This window comes from Vicugna pacos, chromosome 13 (genome assembly GCF_048564905.1).
Source record: "Vicugna pacos chromosome 13, VicPac4, whole genome shotgun sequence".
NCBI lineage: Eukaryota > Metazoa > Chordata > Mammalia > Artiodactyla > Camelidae > Vicugna > Vicugna pacos.
In genome coordinates, this window is record NC_132999.1 from 52,568,194 (window position 1) to 52,594,396 (window position 26,203).

At 56.5% G+C, this 26,203-nt stretch overlaps 2 protein-coding genes across 7 annotated transcripts in view; one reads left to right on the plus strand and one right to left on the minus strand.

The window, feature by feature from the left end:
* Positions 1 to 18,392, plus strand: part of HSPG2 (heparan sulfate proteoglycan 2) — a 97,921-nt gene extending 79,529 nt beyond the window's left edge. For 4 of the 6 annotated variants that reach the window (XM_072975160.1, XM_072975161.1, XM_072975163.1 and 1 more), the window contains 33 exons: positions 122 to 273; positions 700 to 841; positions 1,160 to 1,311; positions 1,701 to 1,842; positions 1,949 to 2,089; positions 2,410 to 2,544; positions 2,799 to 2,980; positions 3,551 to 3,746; positions 4,004 to 4,183; positions 4,495 to 4,755; positions 5,984 to 6,188; positions 6,722 to 6,819; positions 7,241 to 7,507; positions 8,257 to 8,366; positions 8,566 to 8,713; positions 8,796 to 8,912; positions 9,559 to 9,670; positions 10,416 to 10,560; positions 10,649 to 10,748; positions 10,905 to 11,014; positions 11,134 to 11,242; positions 11,987 to 12,085; positions 12,463 to 12,684; positions 12,980 to 13,224; positions 13,559 to 13,730; positions 13,826 to 13,948; positions 14,034 to 14,090; positions 15,793 to 15,868; positions 15,975 to 16,053; positions 16,208 to 16,278; positions 16,477 to 16,560; positions 16,902 to 17,005; positions 17,156 to 18,392. In XM_072975160.1, coding sequence (XP_072831261.1) covers positions 122 to 273; positions 700 to 841; positions 1,160 to 1,311; positions 1,701 to 1,842; positions 1,949 to 2,089; positions 2,410 to 2,544; positions 2,799 to 2,980; positions 3,551 to 3,746; positions 4,004 to 4,183; positions 4,495 to 4,755; positions 5,984 to 6,188; positions 6,722 to 6,819; positions 7,241 to 7,507; positions 8,257 to 8,366; positions 8,566 to 8,713; positions 8,796 to 8,912; positions 9,559 to 9,670; positions 10,416 to 10,560; positions 10,649 to 10,748; positions 10,905 to 11,014; positions 11,134 to 11,242; positions 11,987 to 12,085; positions 12,463 to 12,684; positions 12,980 to 13,224; positions 13,559 to 13,730; positions 13,826 to 13,948; positions 14,034 to 14,090; positions 15,793 to 15,868; positions 15,975 to 16,053; positions 16,208 to 16,278; positions 16,477 to 16,560; positions 16,902 to 17,005; positions 17,156 to 17,328 — 4,709 coding nt within the window. In that variant the 3' untranslated portion in view covers positions 17,329 to 18,392. The remainder of the gene's footprint in view (positions 1 to 121; positions 274 to 699; positions 842 to 1,159; positions 1,312 to 1,700; positions 1,843 to 1,948; positions 2,090 to 2,409; positions 2,545 to 2,798; positions 2,981 to 3,550; positions 3,747 to 4,003; positions 4,184 to 4,494; positions 4,756 to 5,983; positions 6,189 to 6,721; positions 6,820 to 7,240; positions 7,508 to 8,256; positions 8,367 to 8,565; positions 8,714 to 8,795; positions 8,913 to 9,558; positions 9,671 to 10,415; positions 10,561 to 10,648; positions 10,749 to 10,904; positions 11,015 to 11,133; positions 11,243 to 11,986; positions 12,086 to 12,462; positions 12,685 to 12,979; positions 13,225 to 13,558; positions 13,731 to 13,825; positions 13,949 to 14,033; positions 14,091 to 15,792; positions 15,869 to 15,974; positions 16,054 to 16,207; positions 16,279 to 16,476; positions 16,561 to 16,901; positions 17,006 to 17,155) is intronic. The other 2 variants (XR_012079415.1, XM_072975162.1) reach the window with 2 other exon arrangements.
* Positions 18,393 to 18,755: 363 nt separating this feature from the next.
* On the minus strand, positions 18,756 to 26,203 carry LDLRAD2 (low density lipoprotein receptor class A domain containing 2). The gene is given in 5 exon segments (XM_072975879.1): positions 18,756 to 19,096; positions 19,099 to 19,266; positions 21,931 to 22,062; positions 23,833 to 24,252; positions 26,122 to 26,203. Coding segments are annotated over 5 exon segments (1,143 nt in total).

A 26,203-nucleotide genomic window follows, 5' to 3' on the forward strand; every position in this document is an offset into this window, starting at 1 on the left:
GAAGGGAAGAGTCAAGGCCACCTCTCCATGGCCTCTGGTCTGAGCATCTGGGCAACTAGGAGCAGGGACTGAGGGCACAGGAGTAGGAATCCCAGTTCACTGACTTCTTCCTGTGCCCCAGCCCCAGGCGGAACCCCACCCATCCGCATCGAGACCTCCTCCTCCCACGTGGCGGAAGGGCAGACCCTGGATCTGAACTGCGTGGTGCCTGGCCAGGCCCACGCCCAGGTCACATGGCACAGGCGCGGGGGCAGCCTCCCAGCCCGGCATCAGGTATGGAGGCTGGAGAAAGTGGAATGTGGAAATGCACCATGGGAACACCCCACCCCATCCCCTGTCCAGGAGGGAAGGTGGCCACAACATCTGGGGCCTCAGGAAAATTGCAGCAGGAGATCACTGGGAGTCGGGAGGTCAAGAAGAGGCTGGGCATGACGGGGCCGCCACTGGCCACCCAGCCCCTTGGTGCATATTAGAAAAAGACACCTCCCACTCAAGACACTGGACACCAGGAAAAATGTAATAGGAAACATACTCTACAATGTCTAATATCAAAGGGTCGTCTTTGGCAGGAGGCAGCCTCCACCACGGTACATACCTGTGGTCCAGCCCTGGAGTTCAGGTATGAGAGCGCTGGGCATCTGAACGCCTTGGCCATTGCCCCCCAGCTCACTCGCCCCACTCTCACCCTACCCTGGCTAGGTCCATGGCTCCCTGCTGAGGCTGAACCAAGTGTCCCCAGCCGACTCTGGCGAGTACTCATGCCAAGTGACTGGCAGCTCAGGCACCCTGGAGGCTTCTGTCCTGGTCACCATCGAGGCCTCCAGCCCAGGCCCCATTCCTGGTGAGTGACAGGAGCAGTGGGTGGTGCTTGGAGGCCCCTTCCTGGCCTTGCTCCTCCTGCTCTCCCAGCAGGGCTCTAGCCCTCAGCTCCACGATGGTTCTCCAGCCCCTCCCCCCACCACTGGGGACCAAGGTCTAACCATGGCATCTTGGCCCCCAGGAGATGGAGCCCCTTCTTAGGTCAATGGCGCTCAGCCACGTCAGCCCCTCTCAAGCCACTGCACCTCCAGGAGGACCAGCTGGTACTCACTGCCACCACCTTAGGTCCCTGCCTGCACCCTCAGAGCCTCACCTTTCTCACCCATCCATGTGCCTGCAGCCCCAGGACTGGCCCAGCCTGTCTACATTGAGGCTTCCTCCTCCCACGTGTCTGAAGGGCAGACCCTGGACCTGAACTGTGTGGTACCCGGGCAAGCCCACGCCCAGGTCACATGGTACAAACGCGGGGGAAACCTCCCCACCCGGCACCAGGTACGGGGCCAAGGGTAGGGAGCATTCCAGGGCAGGCAAGGTTTGACCTGCGGTTGCCTTCTGCATCCCAAACTTTCACACCAACCCCAGCCTGCTAGGAGACCCCAGGGGATAAAATACTTGTCAGGGAGGAGTTCACCAGCCTGGGAGTCAAGAGAATGCGTTTTTCTTCTGGCTGTTGCTGAATCATTTCCTGAGCCAATTTCCTCCTCTGTAAAGGGGATGGACTTGTAGGATTCTGTGAATGAAGCTTCTTCATCCCCACCAGCTGGAGCCCTGAGCTCCCAAGACCCAAGGGAGAACTCTTGGGCACTGGCACAGCCGGGCTTCAGGATGCAATCTGTCCCAAGTGCTTTGGTGCGATGGCAACCCCCTCCTCATTCCAACAGACCCATGGCTCCAGGCTGCGGCTGCACCATGTCTCTCAAGCCGACTCTGGAGAATATGTGTGCCGCGTGGTTGGCAGCTCAGACCCTGAGCAGGAGGCCTCCTTCACGGTCACTGTCCCACCCAGTGAGGGGTCCTCCTACCGTGAGTGAGACCAGTGCCGTGGGCGGGGGAAGCAGGGAGACCCTGGAGCAGGGTTGAGCCCACCCCATCCTGCCGAGCCCAGCCCTCTGCCCCTCTCCTCCCCCAGGCCTTAGGAGCCCTGTCATCTCTATCGACCCGCCCAGCAGTACCGTGCAGCAGGGCCAAGATGCCAGCTTCCAGTGCCTCATCCATGACGGGGCAGCCCCCATCAGCCTTGAGTGGAAGACTCGGAACCAAGAGCTAGAGGGTGAGCCGGGCGAGGTGGGTGGGCTGGAGGCAGGTGTGAATGCACAATGCTTACCCCTGGGGGCTGGGCAGAGGCAAGGATGGCACCAAACTCACTGTATGACCCTGGTAAAGCCCTTCCTCCCTGGGAATGCGGTGTCTCTATCTGGATAGTGAGGGGGCTGGACCCAGGAGTCTCCAAGGACTTGTTTATCAGCCATCCGTGACCCTGTGGGCTGGACACCCCCAGACTGGAGGGGTGGGGGGTATGGGGCACTGGTGCACCTACTGGCAACACCAAGGCATGAAGGCATCCTCACTGACCGTAAGCCAACCCCGCAGACAACGTCCACATCAGCCCCAACGGCTCCATCATCACCATCGTGGGCACCCGGCCCAGCAACCACGGTGCCTACCGCTGCGTGGCGTCCAACGCCTACGGTGTGGCCCAGAGTGTCGTGAACCTCAGTGTGCACGGTGAGGGCCTTCAGCCCCATGGGCTCTGCCTTCGCGTTTCCAGCCCTGATTCCAAGCTCAGAGTCTGAGTTTAAATCCCGCCTCTGCCACTGCCTCCCTCCCTCTTGGACATTCTCTGTGTCTGAGCCTCAGTCTCTACATCTGTGCAGTGGGGAGACTAGTGCCCACCACCAGTTACTGGTAAGGGGACTGTGCCAGTGCACATGACCAGCAGAGTCCTGCATACGCATCAGCTGTGTCCTTCCTCTGGGCAGGGCCCCCTACAGTGTCGGTGCTCCCCGAGGGCCCTGTGCGGGTGAAAGTGGGAAAATCTGTCACCCTGGAGTGTGTCAGTGCTGGGGAGCCCCGCTCTTCTGCTCGCTGGACCCGGATTGGCACCCCAACCAACTTGGAGCAGCGGGCGTACGGGCACCTGGACAGCCATACAGTGCTGCAGGTGAGGCACGGCCTTCCCCTGGCCAGAGGCCAGGTCTCTCACCTCTGGGTCTGAGGCCCAGTCAGGGCCCATCCTTGACCAGATGCTTGGAGGAAAGATTGGCAGATCGGCAGATGGGTGATAAATGGATGAAGAGAGAAAGGGAAGGATGGAATAGGTGGATGATGGGTAGATTGGGAGACTGTCAGGAAGAAAGAAGGAAGATGGAAGAAGGTATGGGTAGGAAGGGTGGTTGAGTGAGTAGGTGGGTGGGTAGATGGGTGGATAGGTGGATGGGTGGGTAGATGAGTAGATGAGTGGATGATGGATGGTTGGGTTGGTGGGTATGGAGGGATGGGTGGATAGATGGGTGGGTAGATGGGTGGATGAATGTGTGGATGAGTTGATGGACAAGTGGATGGATGGACTAATGGGATGTCTTGAGTGTGAACATTCAAGCAGCTAGTCAAATAGAAAAGTTGAAAACAAAGAGAAAGTTGGAAGAAAGAAGTAAATCCAAGCCAGAGCTGGGGGCTGATGCCAAGATCCCTTCTCAGGGACCCAATAACCAGCATCTTCACTTTCTTCCAGATTTCATCAGCCAAACCATCAGATGCAGGCACCTATGTGTGCCTAGCTCAGAATGCACTGGGCACAGCACAGAAGCGGGTGGAAGTGATTGTGGACACAGGCATCGTGGCCCCAGGTGCCCCCCAGGTCCAGGTTGAAGAAGCCGAGCTGACTGTGGAGGCTGGACACACGGCCACCCTGCGCTGCTCAGCCACAGGTGTGGACGGGGGCTAGCATGCAGGGCAGGCAGAGCAGCCGTGCCCTAGGGCCTGACTTTAGACACCGGAGATCTGAAGGTGATGTCACGCTTGGGGAGGGGCTTTCTTGCTGACGTCTCCTAGTGATCACTGTGGTGCCCGTGTAGTGCCCCCATGAAGGAGCAAGTTCATCCAGGTCCCTCCCTGACCATCCTCAGCCCCAGCTGGTCACTGGGCCAGTCCACTGACCTCTGCCATCTGCCACTCCACGCCACAGGCAGCCCCACGCCCACCATCCACTGGTCCAAGCTTCGCTCCCCGCTGCCCTGGCAGCACCAGCTGGAAGGTGACACGCTGATCATCCCGCGGGTAGCCCAGCAGGACTCGGGCCAGTACATCTGCAACGCCACTAGCCCTGTCGGGCACGCTGAGGCCACCATCGCCCTGCATGTAGAAAGTAAGGCACTCATCCACCTTCTTGGGGCTACCCTTTCTGCACTGCATGGAGGCTGAGCCCCCCAACCAGGCTGCACCCTGGAATGAACCCCAAAGACCCCATTCCGAGGGCCCCATGAACTTCAGGCCCCCAGAGCCTGCCCTAACCTGAAACCCACACCCCCTCCTCGAACCTTCGCTTCCCTCATCCCCAGTCCTCTGGGCTCACCATTCAGCTTCCCTGGTCCTTTGGCAAGTCGCAGGGCCCAACACCTGCTCCCATCTTGACCTCTGCTCTTTGCCACACTGACCTCTGTGTCCTCCCCACCCCAGGCCCGCCATATGCCACCACAGTCCCGGAGCATGCCTCGGTGCGGGCAGGGGAGACGGTGCAACTCCAGTGCCTGGCTCATGGGACACCCCCGCTCACCTTCCAGTGGAGCCGTGTGGGTGGCAGCCTCCCTGGGAGGGCAACTGCCAGGAACGAGCTGCTGCTCTTTGAGTCTGCTGCCCCTGAGGACTCAGGCCGCTACCGCTGCCAGGTCACCAACAAGGTGGGCTCAGCTGAGGCCTTCGCCCAGGTGCTCGTCCAAGGTGAGCAGCCCCAGCTCAGGCTGGGCAAAAGGAGGTCAGTCAGTTTTCCACTAAGCCCTTGTCTGAGCCCTTTACTTACCCGGCAACTGGGACCTGACGACCCCCACTGGGAGCACGAAGACCTCCCTCCATTACCGCAGCTGGAATGTCTTCCTTTCCCCGTTCCCCCAGGCCCGAGGTAGACCTGCCTCCTCCAGGGAGAGCCCCTATCACTGGGTTCTCAACAACTCCAGCTCTCGTTGCTGCATCCCTTCCTTGGCATTGACCTCACACTGCCAGAGGCTATGTTTACATAAGTACCCCAGCGCACCTCACCTGCCAGCCTGAGGATGCTCAGGGCAGAGCCTGGACCCAGTCATCTCAGCAGCCCCTGGCTTGTCCACAGCAGGACCCAGAACGGGCTGTGTAAATGCTGGACAGTGACAATAATGAATGTGTGACGGGGCAGCTCCCACCCCCACACGCCCGGGGTCTCAGTGGATCTCCAGAGAATCTAGCATCTCTGTGGTCTCCTCCATCAATGACAAAGCCCAGCAAGTGCTGATGGGCCCCAAATTCTAGAAGCAGAAAAGCATGAAGCCCAGCGCTCAAGAGCCTGGGCTGCAGGGAACCCACATTCAGTGCACAGTTCAGTCACTTGACAGTTGTGCAACCTTGGCCAAGTCAGTGAACCTCAAGCCTCAGTTTGTTTATCTGTGAAGTAGAGAGAACAACGCCAACACACAGGCTGACTTAGAAGGGTACACGTAGGTAGAGCCTGTGGCACATCGTAGGCACTTGGTAAATGGTAAAAATACGCGTCCGATCTACCCTCCCCTCCACCCCCTCCCCCGCACCAGGACAGGCAGGCGCCTTCACCTGGGACCATCCTATTTTACACTAGCACCAGAATAGCCTTTGCTGTCCTTCCTTAAAATGTCTAAATCTTTCCAAGACTGACCCCTCCTGCTTGCACCTTGGACTGCCCTCCCCTCCCCAAGGCCGGGGGCTTGTAAACGCACAGCCCAGCACTCCACAGACTCTTATTTGTGCTGATGGAATGACTTGAGCAAATGAATGAACCTACCGATGAAAGGTATTTTTCCCCTGGTCAGAGAGGTTAACAGGGGAAGAACATCCCCAGCATGTTAGGATGGGGGTTCTCTGAGCCCTGGAGGGGCATCGGCATCGGCGATATCACACACACACACACACACAGAAACACACAACCTCATACCTGTTCCCACAGGCCCCTCCGGCTCTCTCCCCGCCACACCTGTCCCAGCAGGATCCACACCCACCATTCAGGTCACGCCTCAGCTGGAGACCAAGAGCATAGGGGCCAGTGTCGAGTTCCACTGCATCGTGCCCAGCGACCAGGGCACCCAACTCCGTTGGTTCAAGGAAGGGGGTCAGCTGCCTCCTGGCCACAGTGTGCACGATGGGGTGCTCCGGTGAGTGGGGATGGGGGTAGAACTGAACTTGGGCGCTCCAGCCCAAGGCGCATAGTAGGGCTTAGCATGAAAGGATATCCCTGGGCAAGTCACCTCATCCCTCTGAGCCTCAGTGTTCCCAGCTTTACAGTGGGTTATATGAGACCAACGTGAGATTACCTAAAGCACTTAGCACAGTGCTGTGTGCGTGGATGGCCTTCAGTAATCAGTGGCCCATATTCACATGATTGTTAAAGAAAAGAGAATAGGCTCTGAAGCCAGGTGTATACACAGGCCAGGTACGCGGCCTGGAGCTCAGCTGTGCTGCTCGGTAACTGTGTGGTCTTGATCTCTAGACCATGATTCACAGTTTTGGTCTAAAATGGTTGTGGTGACACTCACCCTGCCTACCTATCCCCCATGGTTTTGAGGGGAGACTAGAAGTTTACATCGTGTGCTGATCTCTGGTGGCTTTTAACTCTGTCTGACACAATTAAAAAGTATTCTCACCAATTATTTTTACTCACTGATGTCTTACTATTTTGTCTTTACAGAATCCAGAACTTGGACCAGAGCTGCCAAGGGACGTATGTTTGCCAGGCCCATGGACCCTGGGGACAGGCCCAAGCCAGTGCCCAGCTGGTTGTCCAAGGTAGGAGGGTGGCTACAGGCTTCTGCTAAGAGCAGGGGACAAAGATAAAAGACACATCTTCCCGAAGAAACCTCTTAAATGCGTAGGAATAAAGAGAATTATTCAATTTTATCTTGCTTGTGTCTAGCTTACAGTAAGGAGGCTTGACAAATATCACAAGGGAGGGAGGAAGAAGGGAGCCAGGCAGAATGAGTGGGCACTCAGACAAACCAATGAGGAATGATGGTGGGCGCACAAGGGAGTAATGAATGAACGGGAACAAACGAGTGCATGTGCTCATGGGCGAATGCACAAAAAAGCAAGTGAAGTGATGAATGCCTCGGGCTCCAGGGCTCCCCTTTTCCAGGGCAGTCTGCAGCCTCTCTGAGCCCAGGCCTGCAGCAGGCTGGCCTCACTAAACTCTGCCTGCGTCCTCCCCCAGCTCTGCCCTCCGTGCTCATCAACATCCGGACCTCCGTGCAGACCGTGGTGGTCGGCCATGCCGTGGAGTTCGAGTGCCTGGCCCTGGGTGACCCCAAGCCTCAGGTGACATGGAGCAAAGTCGGAGGGCGCCTGCGGCCTGGCATCGTGCAGAGCGGAGGCGTCGTCAGGATTGCCCATGTGGAGCTGGCCGACGCGGGACAGTACCGCTGCACCGCCACCAACGCCGCCGGCACCACCCAGTCTCACGTGCTGCTGCTCGTGCAAGGTGAAGGCCGGTGGGGATGAGAAGCGTGGTGGGGGCTGCTCACACCACCCTCTCCTGCCTTGCCTGCTCTGGTCTTCCTCCCCACTCTTGGAGATTTTCAGTTTCGTGTGTTTAAGGGGCAGGTTGCATAACGAGCAGGGGCAGCAGGGGATAGAGGTGAGCATTCCTCTGGGAGCAGCTGGAACTTGCAGGGAAAAGCTATGCCGTGCGGCACTGAGAGGAAACCAGATGTGTAGTCCTCACCTACTGCAGCACCTGCTCTGGTGAGGGAGACCTACAGCCCAGTCTGATGGCAAAGACAGCACAAACACAAACACAAAACAGACATAAAAGAGTAAAACAGGGCAACGGATGATGCCCGGCAGACACCATCTGTGTGTTCTTCAAAGGCTATTCCTTTTCACGCCAAGCCCTATGACTTCCTCCCAAACTTATCCACACTGCCCTGGTACCCTCTTCTCAGATCTCCAAAGAGCTATACAGATTTGTACCCAGGTGTGTTGAAGAGTCTCAGTCTGTAGAGTCAAATGGACCTGTCCCTGAGCCCTGGCTCTGCCCTGTCCCACTTGTGCAACCAGGAATAACAGCTACTTTTCCCTCTAAGCCACAGTTTCCTCATCTGTGAAATGGGGACAGAGTGCCTCCCTTCCAGAGATGGTGTGAGGATTCAATGAGTCAGGGCACAAACTGGGCTCACAAATGGTGGCTGTCATCAGGTTGATGGCCTGTGTCTCCTTCTCCCCCCTCAGCCTTGCCCCAGATCTCTACGCCCCCAGAGGTCCGTGTGCCTGCTGGTTCTGCAGCCGTCTTCCCCTGCATGGCCTCTGGCTACCCTACTCCTGACATCACCTGGACCAAGGTAACTGCTGGGCAGGGGATCACAGGCATACCCGAGGGGCAGGGACCAGGTCTACCAACTCGGTGGCCCCTGGGACCTGGCCTAGGCTTGGCACAGAGTATAATCTCCATGTTTGAGGGTGGGCCAAGGCAGAGATGGGAGACAAGCCCCGTGGAGGTGCGGGCCAAGGCCATGGTCCAATGTGCGGATGTGTCTGCAGCTGGATGGGAACCTGCCGCCTGACAGCCGCCTGGAGAACAACATGCTGCTGCTGCCCTCGGTCCGACCCCAGGATGCAGGCACCTACGTCTGCACTGCCACCAACCGCCAAGGCAAGGTCAAAGCCTTTGCCCATCTGCAGGTGCCAGGTGAGAACTCACCCCCTGGGATTGACAGTGCCCTGCCCACAGCCTCACGGGTGTCGTCCTAACCTGTGCTTTCTGCCGGCAGAGCGGGTGGTGCCCTACTTCACCCAAACCCCTCACTCCTTCCTGCCACTGCCCACCATCAAGGATGCCTACCGGAAGTTTGAGATCAAGATCACCTTCCGGCCTGACTCAGCAGATGGTGAGCAGGAGAGGAGCTGATGGGGTTGCCCAGAGCCAGGGGTCTCTGAGTAACTGCCTTCATGGTGTGAGCCCTGGGAGCCCCCAGTCCTCCCCACCTGCTCAGCCTTCCCTGTCCCAGCACCCCCAGGCCTGCCGGGCCTCCCCTTTTGGTTCTCTCCTGCCTCCTCCCTTCTCCATCCCCGCCCAAGCCTCCTCCTGGCCCTTCCGCCATCGGTGCAGCCACCCCAAGGCCTCCTGGCCCATCTCCCTTTCCTGTCTGTGCTCCTTCCTCCTTCCTATTCCCCCATCTCTCACCCTTTCCCCCTTTCTCTCTCTCTCATCTGTCTCCTCCCACCTCTTACGGGTCTCTGACTTTCACTGTCCAGGCCTCCTTCTCTACTCGGGTGAGTCTCTGCTCCCTCTCCTCCTTCAGGTAGACCCTACAGTGTAAGTGAAGCAGTTTCTTCCTAGGGGCTCTCAACACAGCCCTTCTATTAGGTCCCCATCCTGAGAGCAGGAAGGCCCTGGCTGTGTGGGGTGTGTCAGGGGAGGGACAGGAGTCAGCAAGGGGTCAGGCTCACAAGCTTGGGTCATTCATGCCGGGGCTGGGCAGACGGGGAGCCCATAGCTGGACGGGAGGCCCTAACACAGCTGTGCCCGCCCAGGGATGCTGCTGTACAACGGGCAGAAGCAGATCCCGGGGAGCCCCACCAACCTGGCAAGCAGGCAGCCCGACTTCATCTCCTTCGGCCTTGTGGGCGGAAGGCCCGAGTTCCGGTGAGACCCTTGTCCTTCCCGTTTACAGGGGAAGCGGGGCTGGGGGACTAGACTGCAGGATTTTAGTCAGGCACATGCCACCCTGGGCTGAGTCACATGGAGGAGGTTCTGGAATAAGGAGGAGAGGTGGCAGTTACCCTCCGTGACCACCGTTCTGCGGGAGTCAGCACAGCCAGGAGGAGGAGGAAGCAGCCTCAGACTTGCACAGAACTGCCGCAGAAATACTCAGTGAGGCCGAGAGCATCCTTCCAGGGTGGGCCAGGATTCGTTCATTCATTCATTCATTCATTCATTCATGTGCCAGGCACTGATACAGAGATAAACAAAACAGATCAAGTCCTGGCTCTTGTGGGAAAGTATATTCTAGTTGGGGGAGACCAGCCGTAAACAAAGAAGGAAAGAAGCAAGGTGATCTCAGAGGGAGGGGTGCTTAGAGGAACAGTGAGGCCAGGTGCTAGGCTGCAGGGCCTGGAGCCAGGGGCACTTGGAGCCCCAGGGGCCGCTCTGGATAAGCTCCCAGGGAAAGGGTGTGGGGAGAGAAGGTGGCATGGGGAGAGGCAGGGATGAGGTGAGCTGGGGGTGGTGGTGGGGCGAGAGGACAAGGCAGGAACAGAAACAGGAGCAGGACTGCAGGGAATGGTGACGACACCTTTGCCCAGCCTGGGCCCCCTTCCCAGCCCTTCCTACAAACCCCATATCTGCTCTCTCCTGCCCTGGCCCTCCCACCCCCTTCCCCATGGAGCAGGTTTGATGCAGGCTCGGGCATGGCCACCATTCGCCACCCCACACCGCTGGCATTGGGCCAGTTCCACACGGTGACCCTGCTGCGCAGCCTCACCCAGGGATCCTTGATCGTGGGCAGCCTGGCTCCAGTCAACGGGACCTCCCAGGTGAGACCCAGCTCTGTCCCCCTATTTCTAGCCCCTCCCCACTGCCACCCAGCCTCTGTCTGCCATTCCTGACTTCCCCACTCCCCAGGGTAAGTTCCAGGGCCTGGACCTGAATGAGGAGCTCTACCTGGGTGGCTATCCCGACTACGGCGCCATCCCCAAAGCGGGCCTGAGCAGCGGCTTTGTAGGTGAGCCTCCTCCCCACCTTCAGCCCTGGCCAAACCTAACCTGGCTGGCTGGCAGAGCCCCTGGGCACTGGGGAGGGTACCACAGGGCGTGGGCTGGTGCTAGGCAGGCCTCCCAGCACCCTGCCTTGGCTCATCCTGTCTGCCCGCCCCACCCAGGCTGTGTCCGGGAACTGCGCATCCAAGGTGAGGAGATCATCTTCCATGACCTCAACCTTACAGCGCACGGCATCTCCCATTGCCCCACCTGTCGGGACCGGCCCTGCCAGGTAACCCCATGCAGCACACATCACCTGGCTGCCCAAGCCACTGCCCTCAGTCATGGCAGGGCCCAGTGGGGAGTGGGGAAGGACAGAGCGTCAGCCTGATTTCTGGGGTTACTTTGCAGAACGGGGGCCTGTGTCAGGACTCGGAGAGCAGCAGCTACGTGTGTGTCTGCCCAGCTGGCTTCACCGGGAGCCGCTGTGAACACTCGCAGGCCCTGCACTGCCACCCAGGTGTGTACCCCACCCTCCCTTCCTCCCAAGCACTGCCACCGCCAGGTACTTCCCTCTGCCACTGCTACCCCTTCATATCCACCCCCACCTCCACTGCTGACTGTACCATCTGCATTTTATTGGTCTTACCCAAGCACTTACCACTCTTCCTGGATTCTGACTTCCATCACTGCCACCTTGGTAACTCACTCTACCTCACATCTCTGCTACGCAAGCACTCATCCCCCATCACTGCACCCAGGCACCCGCCCTGCCATAATCACTGCTCCTCAGTATCTGCCACTTTACCAAGGCACTCACCCCACTACCTGCCAGCCAGGTACTCGATGGCTCCACACTGTTGTACAGGTCTAGTCTTTCAAGAACAACTGACAGTCACTCATTCACCTCCCCCACGCTGTCCCTCTGCTCAGCCTCCTCTGGCCCCACTCTTTTTTTTTTGTTTGTTTTGGTGGGGGGAGTAATTAGGTTTACTTATTTACTATTTATTATTAATTTAACAGAGATACTGGGGATCGAACCCATGACTTCATGCATGCTAAGCATTCATTCTACCACTGAGCTGTACCTTCCCCCCGCCACTCTTGCCCAAATCCATTCCGCCTCCCAGTCTCCTGTTCTCAGGCTGGCCTGGCCCTCACTGGCCCAGGCTCCTGGAGTTTAATGGGTAGGGCTTTGGCATCAGGACCCCATCCTTTCCCAAACCACCTCCACGTTCTCCTTACTTGTCTGTGTGTTCCCCAGAGGCCTGTGGGCCCGATGCCACCTGTGTGAACCGGCCCGACGGCCGAGGCTACACCTGCCGCTGCCACCTGGGCCGCTCAGGGATGAGGTGTGAGGAAGGTGAGCAGAGCCAGGCCTGAGACCCCCCAGGGATCCCTATAAGGACAGAGGAAACTGGATAGGGCATGCTGAGGCCATGATGGGCCCTATGGATGATAAAATTGTTCTAGAGCCGGAGGGCCTCAGAGTCACCTAGCCAAGCTCCTGCCCAGCCTGAATCCTTCACACAAGGGCTCCAAAGGGACACCCCATCTTATTGGAGATCCAGCCTGATCTGCAGGGCTGGGAGCAGGGGCTTCTGGGCTGCTACAGTCTTTGCCCATCTGGTCCTGAGCCTCTGGGACTAGAGAGTGGGGCCCCAGAGGAAGGCTGAGTAGCTGGAGCCCTCCTGGGACTCCAGCATCCCCACTGCCCTGGCTGAGCTGTGGCTGCTGCAGGTGTGACTGTGACCACCCCCTCCATGTCGGGCACGGGCTCCTACCTGGCACTGCCTGCTCTCACCAACACACACCACGAGCTACGCCTGGACGTCGAGTTTAAGCCGCTGGCGCCCGACGGGATCCTGCTATTCAGCGGGGGGCCAAGGGGGCCTGTGGAGGACTTTGTGTCCCTGGCGATGGTTGGCAGCCACCTGGAGTTCCGCTACGAGTTGGGATCAGGTGAGCAGCAACACCAAATGCAGATGGGTGGTAGGCGCCCAGCTCTGTGACCCCCTTGGCCCTCCACTCCCCAAGGAGGTACAGGAGAATGAATTCCTAATTCAGACCAACTGCAGGTCCCCCGTTCTTCACATTCCCTCTTTCTGTGTGACTTCAGGTAAGTCCCGAGACCTCCCAGGTTCCCCTGGGACACCAGGAGGCTGAAGGAAGCCTCCCTGTCTGCTCAAGTTCCTGTAGTGGGTGGGGCAGGGCAGGGGGCCATCCTTGGGCCAACCCCACCTGGTATCCTCCCCAGGGCTGGCCATCCTGCGGAGCTCCGAGCCGCTGGCCCTGGGCCGCTGGCACCGGGTGTCTGCAGAGCGTCTCAACAAGGACGGCAGCCTGCGTGTGAACAGCGGGCGCCCTGTGCTGCGCTCCTCGCCCGGCAAGAGCCAGGGCCTCAACCTGAACACCCTCCTCTACCTCGGCGGCGTGGAGCCATCCGTGCAGCTGCCCCCGGCCACCAACGTGAGCGCCCACTTCCGCGGCTGTGTGGGCGAGGTGAGGAGCAGCTCCAGATGGCAAGTGGGAGGGTGGGGTGATTTCCTTCCACCTGCAGCCAACCCCAGGTGCTTGGAACCAGACGCTTCACCTATGAGCCTGTTTCCTCCTCTCTAAAACGGAGGTATTGACACCCGTTTTGAAGGCTTGTACTGAGGATGGCCTGCCCTGGTGGATGTTCCTGGCACACAGTAGGCACTCAGCTTTGTTCCTCCTCCCCCACCCTACAGCCCCACTTGGGTTCCTGGCTGTCCTCTGCCGCATTCTTTCTGCTGGCACAGCGGTGCCTCTGCGTCCTGCACTCTTTAAGCCCTCAGTGTCCCTGTGCCCACAGGTGTCAGTGAACGGGAAGCGGCTGGACCTCACCTACAGCTTCCTGGGCAGCCAGGGCATCGGGCAGTGCTACGACAGCTCCCCGTGTGAGCGCCAGCCTTGCCAGAATGGCGCCACGTGCATGCCCGCGGGCGAGTACGAGTTCCAGTGCCTGTGTCGAGATGGCTTCAAAGGCGAGCGAGCCTGCCCTGGGCCCTGGGAGGGAGGGGCACAGGCTGGTCAGCGGCTGCTCCAGCCCATGCCCACTCGCCTCTTCCCTGACTCCCAGGAGACCTCTGTGAGCACGAGGAGAGCCCCTGCCAGCTCCGTGAGCCCTGTCTGCATGGGGGCACCTGCCAGGGCACCCGCTGCCTCTGTCCCCCAGGCTTCTCTGGCCCACGCTGCCAACAAGGTAGCCGCCCTGTCATCTCTCCACCTCCCCCTTGGGGCCCTGGGGCTGGCACAGCCCACCAACTGGACCCCGCCTTTCCCCACAGGCTCTGGACATGGCATGGCGGAGTCCGACTGGCATCTTGAAGGCAGCGGGGGCAATGGTATGTCCTTGCTATCACCAGCCAGAGAAGCTGAGGGGCTTGTCCCTCCCAGACTTTGGGTCTCTCAGCCCCTCTTCCAATGATCCAACACCCTCCATCCTGGCCTCTAAACGAAACAGGAGCTCACTAGGCACAGACTGAATAAACAAGAGCACAGCCACAAAGCTGGGTCCTGCCCTGTGTTTACTGGCTAGGCGACCTTGGGCAGACCTCGAACCCCTCTGATGTCAGTTTCCTCCTCTGTATTCATGCATTCCACCAACAAACGTGTATGTGTGCCTATCCTTGCCCTGGGAGCAATAAATATAAGATGAATAAGGCAGGACCCTCATTCTCAAGGATTCCGTAATCTGTTTAAAAGCAATGATGATGATAAAAATGTTGAATATTTACAGCCCCTGTGACCCAGTGCTAACTGCTTTATAGATACATGTCTTATTTATCACTAATGTGATAGACGAGGTAGTGGTAGTGGTTAAGAGCCTGGATTCAAATCTTAGCCCCACCATTTACTAGGTGCATGACTTTGGGTGAGTCATTTAACCTCTCTGTGCCTCAGTTTCCTCATCTATGAAATAGAAAGACATAACATCCTTCCACAAGGCTTTCAATAAAATTATGCACAAGAGTCAAGTTATTTAACGTATTTAATGCTTAGAGCAACGTCTGGTCTAGCTTTTGTTAACATTATAACTAAGTCATAGGGTTGTTACAAGGATCCAATTAAAAATCGTGTTTGTAGCTGGACGTGAAGCTCCCTGCCCAGTGACTGGCACATAATAGGTGCATATAACTGTTAGCTGTTATCGTCATCACTTGGTGGAGGGTGGCAAAGTGTCCCCTACCATGGTAGCTGCCAGGCCCCAGGGGCCAGCGCTAGTGTGGGATATATTTGAGCAGGTAGGGCTGGGAATGTGGGCATCACACACAGTATGGATGTTGGAACCAAAAGGTCCTGGTGCCATCCTGGCTTCCCACTTCCTGGGCAAGTCACTCACCCCTGAGCCTTTCTTCTCATCTGTAAGATGGAGGAAACACAAGGGTTCAGAACCGTTTATTTGCCACTGACCTAAGTGACCAGCTGCCCTGCTTCGCTCAGGACTAAAGGGCTTCTCAAAATGTGGGACTTTCAGAGCTAACACCAGGACAAACCTGGCAAATAGGGATTGTTGATCACCTTACCTGGACCCTGTTGACTGCATAGGATAAAATACATAGGATTTCAAAGGAAACCAATTATACGGAAACAAGGTTATCAAAATATTTTCAATTTTTTGCTTCTTTAGCCACACGTTAAATAACAAGATACAGTGGTGGCCCCAATAGCTCCCACAACTGTAATAAGCATAAACAGTGTTTTGAAATATTTGTAATTACCATAATGTGACAAGGATAAGCCCTTGTGACCCAGTTGGTGACTGAGTCACAGGCCCTGCTACTCCTTTAGTTTGTTGGCTACCTGGATAGGAACTGCTAACCTTCAGGGAGAAGTGAGTGAGAGTAGAACTGTAATGTTTTCCCATCCAAGTTCACAGGCCCCTAAATTCTGTCCACAGTCCCCTTGGGTCTCCAGGGATGGCAGGTTCAGAGCCCCGCATGGTACAGGTGGGAGTGGAGGTGGGGGTCAGGGGCACCGACGTGGGATGGATGCTCCATGTGGCTGAGCAGGTGTCTCATTATCACCCCCCCAAACCCCCTGCAGATGCCCCCGGGCAGTATGGAGCCTATTTCTATGATAACGGCTTCCTTATTCTCCCTGGCCGCATCTTCTCCAGGAGGTGAGACAGGTGTTGGGACAGTGTGTGGGCCCAGAGTGGGGAAGGGAAATCTGGGACTTCTGCCCGCTCACCTGCTTCCCACCCCCCCGCCCCACCCTGCCAACAGCCTGCCCGAGGTGCCCGAGACCATCGAGCTGGAGGTTCGGACCAGCACGGCCAGTGGCCTCCTGCTCTGGCAGGGCGTGGTGAGTGTGGGCGTCTGGCCCTGGATCTTAGGGCTTCCAGGCTCCTGATGGCCAGGGAAGTGGGAGAGAGGAGGGAGGAGGGAGGAGGCTACAGCTCTCGGGGGCCTCACCTCTCCAGGCTGGGGGCCCCAGAGACCCTGTGCTTCCCTGACAGGAGGTGGGTGAGTCTGGACGAGGCAAAGATTTCATCGGTCTGGGGCTTCAGGATGGGCATCTTGTCTTCAGGTGGGTCCTGGCACCTGACCCTTCCTCTCCCTTCCCTTGCCCACCTTACCCTCTGGTGGTTTCCCCTCTGGTCAACCCCATGGCTCCTCCTATAAGAAGCTGCAGCTCCTAGTGCCCAGCTACACACCACCACCACCATCCCACACCCGCTCCTGTCCTGCCGCATGCTCACACCTGCTTGGGCCTATGTGACTGCAGCTACCAGCTGGGCAGTGGGGAGGCCCGCCTTGTCTCTGAGGATCCCATCAATGATGGCGAGTGGCATCGGGTGACGGCATTGAGGTAAAGGAGCCCACCCAGGTACTAGGGCGAGGAGCCCAAAGTTCTGGAGTGGGACAGGACACCCCCCTACTATGCACAGCGGAACAGGCACTGACCTCTGGGGAGACAGAACTTGAAGCCAGGGTCAGGAGACAGCCCACCAGCCAGAGCACAGACTTCCAGGACAGGACAGAACTACATGGGAGTGGGGCCAGATCTCTCATCCAGCAGGGGAAGGAAAGAACTCAGGGAGCAGGGGGCAGACTTCTCTGTCTGCAGTCTTTGTAGCAAAGGGAGGGGACTCTCACTGGGTTGGGAAGGATGGGGAACTGGTGGAGGGGCCTGACCCAGTTCCACCGTAGAGAGGGCCGGAGAGGCTCCATCCAGTTGGATGGTGAGGAGTTGGTCAGCGGCCAGTCCCCAGGCCCTAACGTGGCGGTCAACACCAAGGGCAGCATCTACATCGGTAAGTCTTGAGCTTGGGCCTCTGTGCAGGCCTGGGGCCCACCCTCCGGGCGAGGGAGGGAATGGGGCTCCCAAAGAGATAAAGCCCACAGCCATCCTCGCCTCCTGGGCTCCTGGAGCTGACAGGCCCCATCCTCTCCCTCCCCTGCAGGCGGAGCCCCCGATGTAGCCGCGCTGACCGGGGGCAGGTTCTCCTCGGGCATCACAGGCTGTATCAAGAATCTGGTGCTGCACTCTGCCCGGCCTGGCGCCCCACCCCCACAGCCACTGGACCTGCAACACCGCGCCCAGGCGGGGGCCAACACGCGCCCCTGCCCCTCATAGGCGCTACCTGCCCCACGCGGACTCCCGGGCAACGCCACAGCCCCACGACATCAAGTATATTATTATTAATATTATTATTATGAATATTTTGTAAGAAACTGAGGCGATGCCACGCTTTGCTGCTACTGCCCTGGGCTGGACTGGAGGGTGGGCACGCCACCCCCCACACACAGACACACCTGGGCAAAGCCACAGGCGCTGGGCAGGGCAGGTTGGATGGGAGCAGGTGCCTCAGAGGGCCACCAGGACTTGGGGTCAGGTGCAATGGCTGAGTGGGCTCAAAACTGCCCCCACCAGTAGAGCCCCCCACGGTAGTGCGGGCTGCCCATTTCTTCAGCCCTTGGGCAGCCCTCATTCCTACACAAACCAACCTCAGCTTACAGCCTGGTGCCTCACCGCTACCTGGAACCTCACCAGCTACCTGGAGCAGGGGGCATCGCAGTGGCCTTCGCCACCCTCCTCTGAGTTGGGAAACCTCTTTAGTGCCAACTGTGGAGCAAAAGGCAGCTCACCCCTGGGCAGGCAACCCCCACCCCCGCCAGCCCATGTCCCAGCCCCGCCACCTCCACCTAGCCAACTGGGCCACCGGGCCCTGGCAGCCGCCCCCTCCCACCAAGCCCTCCTGGCCTGCATACCCCTCACCCCACACCTCACCCAGGGCCCCTGCCCTCAGGGGCTGCAAGGGAAACGCCATCCCAGCTCTTACCCGGAGCTGCTACAGGCAGAGCCCAGCACTGAGAGGGTCTCCCTGCCCACACCAGGCCACGTCCCCCCACTGATCTGGAAGTGAAGGCCCAGGGGACATGGGGGGAGGAGGGCGTTGGTGGTTGGAAAAAGTTAGTGCCTTGGGTGGGGGAAGCCAGGACTCATGACTGGGAGGGACAGGAAGGGGGCATAACAGCCCTGCCCCATCTGTGGGAGCCTGAGGGCCCAGCTGGGGCAAGCGCCCTCCCCACCAGCAGCCCCCAGATGTGGGGTCAGGATGCCTGGCCTCTGTGTCCTAGAAGGGACCCTCCTGTGGTCTTTGTCTTGATCTTTCTTAATAAACGGTGCTATCCCCGCCAGGGCTGTCTCCTGTGTCTCTTACTAGGGCTGGACTTGTGGTACCTGAGAGGGGGCCAGCGTGGGGCAAAGCAGGGAGGTCTGGGACTGAAGCAAGGCAGCTTGAGGTGAGCAAAGGCCCTACTCCCTGCCCTTCACTGAGCCAGCCGTGTGCTAGCCACCGTGCAAGTTGCAGGCCCAGCTGTCTCCTTTGGTCTTCATGACCCTATAAGGCAGGAATCATCCCATTTTCCAGAAGAGCAGACTGAGTCTCAGAGAGTGATGTGATCTGCCCAAGGTTATACAGCCCTGTGGTGGGTGGGGCAGAACCCAGGGACTGTCCAACCCCAGAGCCCACTCTCCTTCCTCTGATGCCCGCAGCCTCTCTAGGGATGTCCTCCCTGACCCTGGAAAGCTGGCTTACTCAGCCGCAGCCCCCCAGGGGCCACCTGGCCAGGACATGGGTAACAGATGGTGCAGCTGGGGCAGAGGCCATGGGCACCTGCCCGCCGGGCCAGCCAGCTGGAGGAGCAACAGCACCAGAGGAGGCCGATGAGGAGGCCAGCAGAGGCTAGGAGCAGTGAGGAGGCCAGCGCCACACCCCGCAGCCGGGGGCCTGCGGAAAGAAAGAGAGTCCACTCAGGCCTCAGCCTGGGCCTGCTGCCCCCATCCGTCACTGGAGAGGGACAAGTGTGATCTTGGTGAGAGGAGCGGGTGCAGGTGGTAACCATCTACCTTCTGGAGCTGCATCCTGTCCTGCAGGGTCCCCGCCTGCTGGAGGACTCCTCCCAGCTGCAATCCCCAGGGGGCCTGCAGACCCAAGAGCTGGGGAAAGAGTCAGGGGCTGGGAGGTACCATCGGCCATCCTCCCTGCCTGGCTGGGCACTGGAGAGGGACCTGCAGTGGGAAATAATAGAGCCAACACACAGAACTGCCCCTTCGGGGCCTGATTATGTCTCATTTAGTCCTCCCCAAACCACCTAGAGAGTGTTAGTAATTTCATCATACAGATAAGAGAAGTGAGGCACAGAGAGGTTCAGTCACTTGCCAAGGTCACACAGCTGAAAGTGATAGGGGTGGACTTAAACTCACAGTCTAGCTCCAGGGGCTGAGGTTTCTGAACAGAGCTACTTCCCAAGGAGTATATACATATATTGAACATTTCCTGTGCCCAAAGCACCACACTCTGGGCTGGGGCCCTTTACCCACAATGTTTCACTCAAAGTTCATGACAAATCTGAAGGTTAGGCTTATCATATCCAGTTTACAGATAAGGAAACAGAAACATAGAGAGGTTGATTCTTCTACTAATTCGACTAGTATTTTTCCATCATTTACTATCCCCGAGGCAATGCTCTAGGGACAGTGAGCAAAACAGACGAAAGTGTCTTCATTGAGCTGGCATTTTCATGTGAGGAGACACAAAACACACATAGTACGTCAGATGGAGATAAACGAAGCAGGGAAAAGGTCAGGACATGCTGGTGAGTGGCAGGGTTGCTATTTTTTCTAATTGTGATAAACTATACAAAATCAAATTTATCATTTTTACCATTTGTAAGTGCACAGCTCAGCAGCATTAACTACCTTCATATTGTTGTGCAGCCATTAACAGCATTCATCTCCAAAACTGCTTTCATCTGGTAAAGCTGAAACTCTATATGCATTTAACAATAACTCCCCATTCCCCCTCCCCCCCCAGCCCCTGACAACCCTCCTTCTGCCTTCCGCCTCTATGATTTTCACTGCTCTAGGGATCTCATATAAGTGGAACTTATCCTTTTGTGGCTGGCTTATTTCACTTGGCATAATGTCCTCAAGGTTCATCCATGTTGTAGCCTGTATCCGAACTTCCTTCCTTTTTAGGGCTGAATGATACTTCATTTTGTGGACATACCACATTCTGTTTACCATGTTTTTCTTTCAATGGACACAGGGTTGCTACTGTTAAGTAAAGGGGTCAGGAAAAAGCTCACTGAGAGTGTGAAGGTTAAGCAGAGACCTGCAGAAGGCAAAGGAATGAGCATGTAAATCTCAGAGGAAAGCTCTCCAGGCAGAGGAAAGCATGAATGCAGAGACCAGAGGCAGGACCAGACTGGATCGTGGAAGGAGCTGCAGAGGCCAGAGTGGAGGAGCCAAGGGAGCTGGAGAGTAGGTGGGAGGTGACCGGCCAGGTGACTCAGGGCTGGGGTGGCACCCCTGGGAGGCTTGCATGGGCTGAGTGAGGAGTGTAGAGGGTTCTGTGCAGGAGTGATGCAATCCAACTTGGTGTTTTTAAAGGCTCCTCTGGCTGGGGAGCTTAACTCCCTTATGTGTGGGCTGCACGTGGTGACTTCCTTCCAAAGAGGACAGTGTAGAGAGAGCATGCAGAAAGTGTAACAGCGGAGAAACCTACAAACACAACCTCAGCCCAGTGATCCAGGCCAACATCAACCTCATTACATCACGTCAGTGATTAACTGTGCTGGTCGGGCACAATGTGATGTGAATGGCACTTTACCTCTATGGTCTTCCTCCTGATAACCCATCACTCCAGTCTCATCATGAGGAAAATATCAGCCTAAATCTGACAACATGGATGGGTGGGTTATGGGCTGAGGGGAAGAAAGGAGGATGCAGGGGGGACTGTGGATCACGAGTTCAGTTTTAGGCAAGTTAACTCTGAGAACTGCCTACACATCCATGTGGCGATGCCCAGGAGGGAGGTGGTTATGTAACTAGAGTTCAAAGACAAGTCCAGCTGGGGATACAATATAAAGGAGACCATGGAGAACAGGTGTGACAGATGGAGGAGAGGATACAGGAATTGGGCCTCATGGCACAAAGCATAGTGTAAGGTAGCTAAGGAGGAACCCACCTAGGAGACTGAGGAGTGGCTGGGGAGCACAGTGTGTGGGACCCTGGGAAGCTGGATTTCACCCCCAGCCAGGTGCTTTTTTGCAGTGAACAACCTGTTCGACAGGACATGGCAGCCCTGGCTAGGGGTGGGACATTTCCAGATTCCTGGGAAGGATAACCCTGGGTAACTTAGTCTGTATCATCTGTCCATCTAGAGATCATTTCTGGTTATGTTACTCGCTGATTCTATAACCTTGGGCAAGTTATTTCTCCTCCTTAGGCCTGGGTTTCCCCATCAGTAAAATGTGGGAGTGCCGTTGGGTCAATGGTTTTCAAAGTAATTCTTGAGGATCAAACTCAAGTCTCTCCTTTGAGACATCAGTCAGCCAGGGCCTGGGCCCCACCATGTCCAGTTAAACAGAGCTTCTCTCTTTGTGATGCCTGGGTCCTCTGTGCAAGGCTCCATTTAGGGAAAGCTTCTACCACTAACACATGTGGAATCAGCTGGATTAGATCATCTCTAGCATCATTCTCATCCTAACATCCTCTGATCTTCAGGCAGTCTGGTCTAAACAGATTACCCACTTCTGTGCTTCAACTTGCTCCCTCCTGCTGAACCCCTGCCCCCAGCCTCCCCTCTGAGGCCCTGCCCAAGGGAAGGGGAGTCAGGCCCAGCCTCCATTCTAGCTGCTCAGCTGGGCCCAGGCCACACCCATCACTGACCTGTGCAGTCAGCTGGTGGCCTGGAAGCCTGATCACTGCCGTCACCACAGTTGTCCATGCCCCAGCGATCACACACCAGGCTCTGGGGGATGCACCTGCCATTCCGACACGGGAAGTAGGCACCACAGGATCCTGGGGCTGAGAGGGGAATCATGAGATGAGGAGCACAGGCAGCAGGGGATGTGTGGATCTACAGTGAGAGAATGTGGGAGGCGTGAGCAGGAGAGGCTGTTTCTGTGTGCATACAGATGCGAGTATGGATGAGCATTTCATGGGAGACAGATGTATCATCATGAAGATGATGATGGTGATGGTGATAATGGTTCCTAACATTTACTGAGTTCCTGTTCCAGGCCAGGCAGGGTTTGCATCCCAGCTCATGAAGTTCTCACAATAACCCTGTGGGGTCAATATTGTTACCACCCCCATTTGAGAGATGAGAAGACTGAGGCACAGGGAGGTTAGGTCACTAGCTCAAGGCCACATAATTTGTATCCAAGCAACACAGTAGGAGTTCACTCCCATGATCACAACACTGTGGTACCCAGTGTGTGTAAGTATGTGTGAGCTCAGGGAACCTGAACACGCCAAGCAAATCCTCACTCGTGGCTCTACACTTGCCATCAGCTCAGCCTGGTGTTCTCTTCCCCAAGTAACTGCATGGCTAGCTCCCTTTAGGTCTCCGCTCAAATATCATCTCATCGGAAGGCCTCCCCTCACCTCCAAGGATTTAGGGTACAAATTTTATGTTTCCTCCAGTGCCAGAGACACTAATGGGAAGAGCGAGAGAACCTAAAATTCAAAATTCAGACCATGCCCAATTCCAGGAAAGAAGAAAGGTGGGACTTGACTGAGACATGAGACAGAACAGGGCACTCTCTGACCAGCTCAAGTTGAAGTGCTGTCCAGGGCTGGGCATGTCCGGGTCCAGCTCCTGGTGAACCCGTGCTGGCGCTCAGAGCCCCCCATGTTCTTGTCTCAAAGTGCTCACAAGTCCATGTTTAATTCTTCAGTCTGGATATTTTGCCAAAGAAGGCAATAAAGCTTCTCTGTGGTTTTGGAAACTGGGCTTTGGCAGCTCATCTGCTGTAACAACAGTGAGTGTCTCCAGCCCTGGGGGAACCTGCAGGGACTAAAGGCTTGACTCAGTGTCAGCGGAGGACAAACTTCAGCAGCTAAATCCCAGCTGCTCCACTTGTGAGTGCCTGCGGCACTTTGCTTAACCTCCCGGAGCCTGTTTCTCATCTATAAATATGAGAGTAAGAGCACTAGCCAGACGGAGCTGCTGTGAGGAACAGATGAGATGTGGCGTGGGAAGGGCCAAAGGCAATGCTTAATAAGGGATTATTGTTAATGTCTTGTTAAATTCTTGCTCAAGTGGGTTTCTGTCACTTACAATCACAAGAATCCTAACTTGGTCCCTCTACAATCATCTAAAAGGCTGACCCGGGAAAGAGGAGCCAGCACATAAATGAGTGAGTGAGTTGTATCAGCGTGCAAGACAGTACTGTGTGTGTCTGAGGTGTGTATGTGATGTGAACCGTGTGTGTCAGTGTGCAGTTTGTGAGGTATGTGGGTTGTGTGCTGCAGTGCCTGTGAGGCATGTGGGTGTGCAAGGAGTTCTGTGCATGAAGTGTGAGTTGTGGACATGCACAGTGTGTGTGGGTGGGTGTCAGGGTGTGAGGTGTGTAAGTGTGTGGGAATTGCGTGGGAGCTGTGTGTGAACAGGCGAGGGGGCTGGTATGTACATCCATGGAAATCAGATTTATGGGGTTGGTTCTTGGGATCTGGAATGTCCCTTACTGTAACCCCAGAACCCTGACACCAAGTGTCACCTCTTCCCCTCTCCGAGGAACCAGCCCGTCCATTCTTGGTATCCCCAGGGCCCCAGCCCCAACCCACCTAACCGGAAAGAGGTGACTTCGCCCACGAAGTCCACGCGGGGCTGGCGGCCTCGGGTGACCAGACGCAGACCCAGAAAGTCCCCAGAGGATGCCACCGGAGCCGGGATGGTCAGGCCGCAGAGCGGGGCCCCGAGGGGCCGGGGCGCCCCCGGCGGGCCCTCGTAGAACTGCAGGTAGGACCCGAAGGCGCAAGGATCGGCCTGCCCCGCGGAGGAGGCGTTGGGCGCCGCCGGGGTCAGGCTGTAGACCAGGAAGAAGCGGAACTGGAAGCGGATCCTGTCGCCGGGGGCCGCCGCCCGCAGCCAGAGCCCGCAGTCAGTTTCCGGGGCCACGAAGTAGAAGCGGCGCGACGCGCGGTGCGAGCGCAGCAGCAGCCCGTCCCCCCGCCACGTCTGGCCGCACAGGTCCACCAGGTCGGCTGCAGCGAAAAGCACGCACGCTGGTCCCGAGGTTCCAAGCCTGACTCTGCCCGCTCCCTCCCCACCCACTCCCACGCTGTGTGACCCCAAGGGGGTCACTCACCCTCTCTGAGCCCCAGTTTTCTTCTCGGGGAAATGAGAATAATTAAGCAATCTCAGACTTTTGGTGAGGATTTAAAAAAAATTAATTCAAGTCCTCAATCTCTTCTTTAAAACCCCTAGGATATGTTCCAGAATTTTCCAGATATTAGAAAGATGGTATGATGCAGCCCCAAGTGGAGTCTGCCACGGCCCTCCATGCTCAAACACATTTTTCTAGAGCAATTGTAGAGAACATTTTCCCTAAGTAGGACGAATAAAGACAATAAGCAGCCTCCTGTCAGTTCCAGTCAGGTGTTGCCAGTAAGTTAGTTTAAGAACACACTTTGGTTTTCAGAAAGTTTCTTATTTCGGAGTGGAAACCTTAAGGATCGTGGGCATGTGTGGGTTCAGTGCTTAGGACAATGCCTGGCATTTAGTGAGTGTTACAGAAGTGTTAGTTTTTAACTTATTCAAGGATGGGGTAGACACGGTTGAGCACCTGTCCCAGCCAACACCCATCCCGTGTTTCTCCTTGCTGAAAGATCCTTAATTTCCCTCCGCTATCAGGAAGCAACATGCTAGCACCCTCTCCCCACCCCCTGCCCCCTCACTGTCCTAAACCAAACCTTGTAATCTTAATTCTATTTGCCAGATTTAGGGATTGGCATGTGATCTGATTCTGGCCGATGAGATTTAAAGAGAGGTTTGCTGAAGGTTCCTGGGAAACATTTACCTCCCTGCTTTAACAAAAGTGGGGGAGGGGCTGGGGGGAACTGTGTGATGAGGAGCCCCTTTTTCTTCCTGCTTGAAAGAGAATGCAGTGCCCAGAGCTGCAGCAGCCATTTTGCAAGGATGAGGTCATGAGAATTACAGAGAAGTCCTGACACAGTTGAGCTGCTGAATTAACCATTTCTGGAATCACTTACAGCCCCACTCTTCTTAAGTGAAATACTAAATGTCTTTATTCCTTATAGTTTAAGCTCCATTTAGTTTGGTATCTGTTACTTACAGCCCAAAACACCCTCACTCATACAGAGTTGGGAGGATTAATGCAATAACATATAAGTACTCAAACCATCTCTGATTTTTATAAGGATAGAGAGGGAACAGGAGGTGGCTTTCCTGGTGCATGGTAGGGGCACCAGTGGTGCTTGAGGACAAGCCGGGATGTGGGTCTTTGGGGGAGACATTCTCCATTAAGGCTTAGGATTTTAGAGCATCTTCTCATATCTGCATAGACATACTAAACCCAGAACCTGCCCTGGAGGCACACAGGGCAGGGGGAGGTTTAGAGAATGGGTGAACTGAGCACTTTCTACATGCTAGGCACTGTCTGTCTTGCATGGTTCGTCTCATCTTATATACACAATAATAATAGTCCCTTAAGGGGCAGGGACCTATTATTCTTCCCATTTTATTGCTGAAGAAACCTAGACTTAGAGGGTGAAATAGTGATGTCAAGGGTAGAAATGTAGGAAGAGGCAGAGTGAGCGTGTGAACTCAGGGCCTCCTGACCCTAAAGCCCACAGTGTTTTCCATTGCCAGACCCAAGGGCTGCCCCACCTGCCCCCAGACCCCTGCTTCCAGGTGACTTGGAGTTTGAGCCACCCAGAGGGGTTGGGGTGGACTTGGGGCTATCAGGTAAGACCAGGTACCAGGTCTCCCAGCCTCCCCCAACTCAAGGGATTCCAGCCCATTTGGGTGAGTGCTGACTGGGGAAACAAAATCTCTAAGGGTGGTGGGGCCTGAATCTCCCACCTGCCCCAGCCAAGCCCCCTCATACTCACCTGTGTGCAGAGCAGAGGCCATCAGGCCGGCTGCCCCGAGCAGGAGCAGCCTTTGGGGCAACAGTAGAGGACAGGCTTCCAT